General features: G+C 29.2%; 1 protein-coding gene across 1 annotated transcript; it reads right to left on the bottom strand.

Annotated features, from left to right (window-relative positions):
- Nucleotides 1–902: 902 nt before the first annotated feature.
- On the bottom strand, nt 903–2,503 carry LOC140440897 (uncharacterized). Its single transcript, XM_072531260.1, has 3 exons — nt 1,488–2,503; nt 1,203–1,432; nt 903–1,151 (listed from the first exon to the last, which is right to left on the bottom strand). The coding sequence occupies exons 1-3, from the start codon at nt 2,501–2,503 to the stop codon at nt 931–933; spliced, it is 1,467 nt and encodes a 488-aa protein (XP_072387361.1). The 3' UTR covers nt 903–930.
- Nucleotides 2,504–8,156: the final 5,653 nt, after the last annotated feature.

Below are 8,156 nucleotides of genomic sequence, written 5' to 3'. Positions count from 1 at the left end.
GTCAGACGACTTCAAATATTACTTAAAACAATTGCGTTTAGGCGTTTAGGGATTTCTGGCGAGGTGAAAACCCTACCCTGTGGGTCAGGTATAATTATTTTTAATAAATGCGAATTTATAATAAGATCAACAACAACAGCTACTATTACTACCAGTTTTTTCGTTTTTCCTATGACCGTATGGCCCACTCACTTTAATTTAACTTTAACACTTTACCTTGATTTAATGCCCCACTTAGACGCTGTCAGACTTTAATTACTTCGTTACTCATATTAAAAACAAGCTCTGCAAAAAATAATAAACAGCTTAAAAGTATTGATCGTGTTAAACTAGAGTTGAGAAGTAACGTTTCGCTGGTCCTTGTGAGGAGCTCATTCACTATTAAAAAAGGGAATAATTGTCAGGTAGAATGCATTGCTGGTTCAACAGCAGTGAATTTCTATAGTTACAATTTAACATTTTTAATATAATTAATTCTGTATCTGTGTTTATTTAAATTTGAGATTATTACGGTACTTATGTGCCGTTAAAATTGTATGTCTAGTTAAGAATAGAGCTATTATATTATCAAAAAAAAATTTAAATTTTATTTAATGTGTTCTTTATACAAATAAAAATTAAATAAATTACAATTATACAAAACTCATTTTTTATACTTCTATAAGAATATTTTTATTATGTATAATTGGCAATTACAACTGATATTACAATTTGTGAGGCAACAATCAACGTGGATCCAAATCATACATTATCATTAGAATTCTAATATTGATAGGTGGTAATTAATGAGCCAGGATATTTTTTAAAATATTTTATTATAAACTAAATTTCAAAAACTTATAAAATTACAAATAAAGTATTTTTCTATTAATAAAAAAAGAAAAAATTAGTAATAACGCAAATCTCTAAACTATCGGTAAACATACATTATTATGTGTTCAATCTAAAAGTGTTATAAACAAATGTTTTTATTCGAACCCAGTCCTTATTTTTTAAAATCTTGTTATTTTTTGAAATGAATGACTCGCATTCTTCTTTTTTAGGGGTTATTTTTTCCTCAATATGATGTTTGAAGTAAAGCTTTACAATATTTTTTTCTTGCGCACTCCATCGGATTCGACCATTTTTAATACAGGGTTCCTGATATTCATCTGCAAGAAAGGGAAGTAAAATATTCAACTAAAGCATATAATAATACTTACCATTTTCCTCTTGTTTATCGTCAGTTTCATCTAATTTTGAAGGTTCTGCTGCAATATCTGTCAAGCCAATTTTAGAAACATCTTCGTCATTTGATTCAGAACTAATGTAAACATCGTTTTCAAATTTAAGTTCTGATAATGATTTTCCTTTAAACTCTTTTCCTTTACCTTTTTCCAGTAACATCAATACCTTTGCAACTTTGGCTGTTTGAAATATATTTTGTGGTAGCCTGTATTAAAAAAATTATGAAAATTTTATGACATAGAAAATATAAATAAAAATACCTGTAAAATTCAGAGTGAGTTTTCTTAGTATGCCCCATAAATGTAGCAATTTGTTCCATTTCGCTATCATCCATTGTCATAAGCTGCAAAGTTGTCGCTATATGTTTTCTAAATCTGGTTGATGTTAAGAGAGTAGGGCGTTTTGCACCACATGCTGCAGCTAATTTTCTAATTACGTGGTATCCTACCATCCATCTATTTGCCGAACCAGGATTCGCAAACATGTATGGATTAGAAGTGGGTACAACATTTGCTTGCTCTCTAATTTTCAACATTAATTTTATGAATTTTTGTATTTGGGGAGAAAATAAAATTGCTATACATTTAGAACCCTTGCCTCCAGTAACTACCCTTTTGAATCGTTGACTTAATACTTTTTCAACAGTTGTTAGTGATTCAAGAAAAGCATTTTCATTTGTATTATCGAGAATTCTGTTGTAAGTGGATATTTTGAGATATTGTACATCGCCAATACGTTTTCTATTAAATGCAACAGTTAGTGCTAAAACGCACTCTGTTAATATCTTATAATTTACGTTAATGTTGATGTTATCTAACAGTTCATTATATGCAGCATTTGCCAAACTATGTACGTAAGTTTGAAATGCTTGTATGTCTTCACTTAATGGAAGAGTTGTAGGTTTTTCCCATTGGCGTTCATTTAACACCTTTAAAGCTATACTTGAAACTTCACTACACCAATGACCCTGAATTAATTTTCTAAGATCTTTTATTTCTTCTTTTTTTCTATTCCTATCTTCCCATGTAATATTAGGTAATTGTTTCTTCTCAATTACTAGTTTTAGGGCAATATTACACATTATTTTTAAATTGGTACCCATATGTAATGCTAATGACGGAGCTTTGTAGCACTTCTCCACAGGATCATAGGAACTTATTTCCTTAGTTGCAGTTATAAGATTTTGGAAACATTCTGGTTTCATTGCACTAAAAAGTCCCACAATTGATTTATCGATAGTTTTAAGAGCTATTAAAAGTCTTCCCATTTCCCTCATTTTATTAGATATGTGTGTAGAGATTTGTTGTCTTTTGTGTTTGTTCAAAAGGTGTTCACCATATAAACAAATAAGTGTGTCGCTTTTTGCAACTAAACTTATATTATCTGCTCTCATAATGGTAAATACTTCTTCTTTTAGCCGTGCTGCTTTCAAAAAATCTCGATTTTTAGAAATCATCGACACCAAAAAATCTTGGCTTTTAGTTAAACATCTTTTCCCAGGATTTGTTTCACCGATTGGTTTTTGTTTGCAAACTTTTACATGTTTATATAAAAGCGTTTTTGAGTAATGCCCTAGGCAATATATGCATGTAAAATATTCCGTTTCGGGGTTACTGGAAGTTCTTACAGGATTTGTTAAATTTTTTTCAGTTTTCAAATGAAAGTACCCTTGTTTTCTCAAAGCAGACACCATCGACAATCGTTCTATGCTTCTCGGTGGCAGATTTTTAATTTGAATCACTTGTTGATTATTAGAGTGATGTCTGAACAAATGTCTGGTAAAATGTGTAATTACATCACCAAAACAAATGGGACAAATTGTTGGTCTTTCTCGGGCAGATGACTTTCTCTTGTACTCGTAATTATGAATGTCATTCTGAAAATAGGTTAGAGTTAAGTTATTCTGTTTGGCTGTAGGTAGTCAGATGACTATATTAAGTACGTTTAATAGCTAACAACTATTAAGTTTTAACAATTATTACTGACTTATTTCTAATTTTTAAGTTTGTGCAAGGGCGAACCAATATTAATATTTTCAGTTAACAAATATTAACAAGACAAATTATTTTACTTTCTTTTTATCTATAGTATCAGAAAATAGTTTGGATCCATAGGTATTTGCTTGGTAATGAAGCATACGCAAGGGAGAAAGATAATGATGGAAAATTGTTGTTGGATTGACGGTAAATGTTTACTAGTTTGGTTAAAAATATGATAATTCGTAATTCAAAGTGTCAAAAATTAGCGTGAAATTGACTGAGGCATTGCAGGATGATGCAGTTTATTGCCAAATAAATGAGGCAGTGATAGAAATAAACAAATAGTTCTGGACTACGGCACTGATAATAGATAATAAATGACATAAATACGTAGAGGTAACAAGAGATTTGACACACTTTATTAGGATTACATAAATGATAAAAATTTTTCTTTTTGGAATAACTGTGGTCAGCAAAATAAATTTTTGGACTGAATTTTAAATATTTTATAATTAATTTATTGGTCGAAAATTAAGTATGTAATAAAAATAAATTACGGTTATATTAAATGAAGTCCCAGGCACTGCATTGTTTTCTTGATTCTGGATATTAATATGTTCTGGTTCATAACATTTACTTTTAATTGTTTTATCTGTTGAATGGTTCCAAAGAGAAGGTCCGGCTTTGTCAACAATTTCTTCTGGATTATAAGTATCCTTTGAAACAAGTTTTTCTAGAATCATTTGTCCACTTGGACTTTCAGATAAATCTGCATTTTGCAATAGGCATAAATTTTCTGATATTGGCGGAGTAAGGTCTTCCTAAAATTGTTTAATATTGAAGTAACTAGGAAAATTTTTACACTTATACAATAGATATTAAAATATTTGCAATCTCATTTCTACTTAATCTAATTTTAATTGTTATTTTTTATTACCAGGAAGTTGAAAAAATATGTGCAAATTGCAAGGAGAAATTTCTGGATTTTTTGTATAACATAACTAAGGTTGTATGTAGAAACATAGGCCAGAATTATCTAAAAACGGTATAAAAGTTATAAAAAAAAGGAGGAAATACATATTATCTATTGTTTGATTAGTTGACGAGGTGACAGATCACGAAATATTTTTAGGGGAGAAAATATAATCACTTAAAGTAGTAGCGTGCGATAAGAAAGTTCTTAATCAAAATTATTATTATCAGAAAAAAGAAATTTTTGAACTTATAGGTTTATATGTTTGTATGAATTATCTTGCCTAGTACATTCGATTGTTTTCAATCACCATCTAGAAGTGGAAGAAGACACAAATGATTTCATCATATCGTTTATCAGACATCCTACTTAAGAGTGAGTCACATAGTCAAAAATACATTGCGAAAAGTTTAAAATTTTTATAAAATATTACAAACAAAGAAAAAATGCCAATAAAGACAAATGTTAAACATTGATAGACAAATGACAATCTGAAATACACTTCTTAGGTATTTCCGTTTAACATATGTCTATAAACTTTTAACGTGCTTGTTTGTTAGCATAATTTTTCTCTTATGTAATATTTTTATTATATTTAATACTAAAAATAAATGTCTTTATTATTTCCAAAGAAAAAAAACAAATATTACAATAGAAACAAAAGGCGAAGTTCAAACTATTTGATGCATAGGAATCAATGGCTTGCTCTTCCACTTAGCCCTAAAGGAGTCGCTAACATACATATCATACATTGCATTTTCAATTGTTTAAATAAGAAATAAACCGTTAGAACTATGGCGCTGTCTTACCTACATATCTTGTGTCCTAATTCTACTAAAAGTATTCTAATTCTACTGAAAGTGTCTATCCGCAAGGAGATAAGACTTAAAATGCTTTTTAAAGCTCTGAATTGTGCCATTCGTAATTAAGTAGGGTGTAAAATAATGGTTATAATGAAGCCATTTGTTTCTTCTACTGTGGGTAGTTTCCACTTCTAAAGGTCTGCATTGATGATAGAAAACAATCAAAAGTACTAGGCAAGATATTTGATAAAACATATGACTATAAGAATACAAAAAACTTCCCTTTTCTACAACCATTATTATTTTGCCTCTTTAATTATTAATTACAAAACTAGTACCCTTTAGCAACACCAACTTCTACCGTCAGCAAAAATTACTCTTCTAGAAAAACATATCGAGATTTTGTTGTACCATCAAAACGTATTAATTTTCACTGATTCGAGTAATTTCATTTTGCTTGAATAATATTAATAAATAGTAAAAAGTGAGACAAAATAATAGTAAAAAGACGACGAGATCAGCTAATTACTTAAGGTCAAACAAATAAACCAAAGAACAAAGGTAGGATTGTTGACGCAAAAACGAGAAATATTTGTGGTACACAGAACAGAACGAAATGAAAGTTTCAAAACTGTATGAGGAAAAAAGCGAAAAACACTAATGTAACATAATTTATTAGTCTAAATATTGTAGAAAATTTAGTTTGGGAAAAAAGGAACTTACGTCCTCATAAAATGGCATCTCAAAGTTTTCTTTATTTTCTGAATTGTTGATATTTAATTCTATTTTAGAAATATTTTTAGATTTTTCACTTTTCGTTTCAAATTCTATATCTTCATCCAAAAAAAGAGTTTCGGTTGTCTCAGCACAGTTTTCTAGATTTTGAATAAGGTTTGAATCTAGTTTATTAAGAATATTTACTTCTCTACTTAAAATTTCCGATTCTGTAACTTCTGATCCTCTCATAATTTTCAAGTAATTTAGAACTTTTGTTTCTGATGGTAGGCACTTGTTATCCTAAAAGCATTTACACTTGAGAAAGAATGTACATACAACTTTTTAAATTTTACTCTTACTACAGTAGTTAATAAAACGTTTTCAATCACATTAATTTTGGATTGATTTGGTCTCATTCCTAGCGATACACTCCGTTCAACATTATACTAAAACAAATCTTATGTGAGTATTTAAATACAAGAATTTATTATCATAATACTTTAAGTATATTAGGCCTTTTTGGAAATTTGTAATCCTCTGATTCTGGTGGAATATATTCTGAACCGGAGTCTTCGTAAAGTTCACTTTCGGAAGCTAATACTAATGAGTCTTGATCATTATTTTTCCATACTGAATCATTTCGGATTACTTCAATTCCTTCACTCACATATCCTTTAATATAAAAGAAGGTTGTTTATTAACGGTGGAAATATTAAGAGATATTATTAGTTGTTACAAAAATGGCATTAATGACGTAACAGTTGTTGGTATTTTTTAAATATCAAAAAGTGAAGAAGATAGATGACTTATTGGAAAAATAATGAAGGGCCATAGAAGAAAAGGACTTACGTTAAATAGAATGTACAGAGAATACATATAATATAAAGTCAGGTAATTCGGGAAAAGCTACAAAATAAGAAATTAGAGAAAAGGGAAAAGTTTAGCTGCCTGTGATCGGTATTCAAGAGGAAAATAAGTGCGGTGTATCAACGAAAATTAGAGTGATGTGAGTGAAGTAGAGAAAAGCTGACAAAGTACTAACTGACGGCAGACTTTCTGTAAAATAAATAAAAAACTGTAATGAGTAAAACCAAAGAGGATATATGGAAATGAATCATATGCAAAAGAATATTTATTGTTGTAGAAATGAAGATGTTATGGTGGGTATTTGCAACACTAGAATGAAAAGAACAGGAATGAAGAGACATGTGCGAATTTAGCAGTGGCACCGATAAAAAACAAAATAGGAAAAATATATGAAATTGGTTGGAACACTTATCTTCAGAAAATATGCCAAATATCGAGTCTGGAAAGAGAGTTAATAATTAGAGGCACTTGTGGGCATGTGTAAACAATATAAGAACAGAATAATATATATAATATTACAAATTGTAACGGTTGACACCAACTTTTTTAAATTAGTAGTAATTGAAAACAAATTTTGGATACGTAGAGGTGAGAATAACTAACTAATTCTTAATTAATTGTAAGATAATCTCTTCAATGTCCAAATTGAAATATTTTAAAATATAATATTAAAAATCTACACCTTAATTTTAGTTACCTTTCGACGACGCCCTGTAATAAAAGTTTAAATCATACCAAAGGTCCCATGCAAAAACGTTAAATACTGACAATATGAATAATAATGTACTCGGACTTTTATTATTTAATTTGGACGTTTTGGAGCGTAAATTTCTATACATAAAATGTAAATAAGATTACTTACGCGTTTGATCTCGAGCCGCCAATTCTAATAAGAAACGAGAACGTTTCATTTTTAAAACACTTGACTAACTTAAAACTACACACTACACATTTATTTAAAAGTTGTCGAAAGTAAAGATCAATGTGTTCAACAAAAAATGTCTTACTAAGCAAATAACAATAATAACCCTATTTAATAATTGGCAACATCGCCGGGCTGCGAACAAGCATAAGAGCACAACGATTAGTATATAGACGGGATTCGAAAAATCCATCATATATTTGAGGATTCCTTTAATATGTATGTTATATTATTTAGTATATGCGAAAAATACCTCCCTTCTTACGTTGCGATGCCGGGCCACCACTAATCTGTATAATATACCGGGGTGGGTATCATCTGGAATAGCCGTATATATATATATATATATATATATATATATATATATATATATATATATATATATATATATATATATATATATGTATATATATATATATATATATATATATATATATATATATATATATATATATATAAATGTAGTTCACTGCGATAGATGAGGGTTCTCGGCCAAATGTTGGAGAATAAAAGAAAGGATATCAGCACTTTATCCTTTTATTGAAGTCGTTTCGTGTAGTAATTCATACACATCATTAGCTCATCTACAAATTAACTAAATAAGCAAGCATTCATAGAGACAAAAAAAATTGCACATGGTTTACCTCAAAAAACATATGCAGCATATA

The sequence above is a fragment of the Diabrotica undecimpunctata genome, chromosome 5 (assembly GCF_040954645.1).
Source record: "Diabrotica undecimpunctata isolate CICGRU chromosome 5, icDiaUnde3, whole genome shotgun sequence".
NCBI lineage: Eukaryota > Metazoa > Arthropoda > Insecta > Coleoptera > Chrysomelidae > Diabrotica > Diabrotica undecimpunctata.
Note: the sequence above shows the minus strand (reverse complement) of the source record. Positions and strands in the feature narration are given on the sequence as shown.

What these genes read in the sequence shown, in the direction of transcription:
- LOC140440897 (XM_072531260.1), bottom strand. Translation starts at nt 2,503, where the DNA reads ATGAGGGAAATGGGAAGACTTTTAATAGCTCTTAAAACTATCGATAAA. An exon ending in ACTCACTCTGAATTTTACAG is followed by an intron (nt 1,433 to 1,487) that starts GTATTTTTATTT and finishes TTTTTAATACAG; the next exon opens with GCTACCACAAAATATATTTC. An exon ending in CGATAAACAAGAGGAAAATG is followed by an intron (nt 1,152 to 1,202) that starts GTAAGTATTATT and finishes CCTTTCTTGCAG; the next exon opens with ATGAATATCAGGAACCCTGT.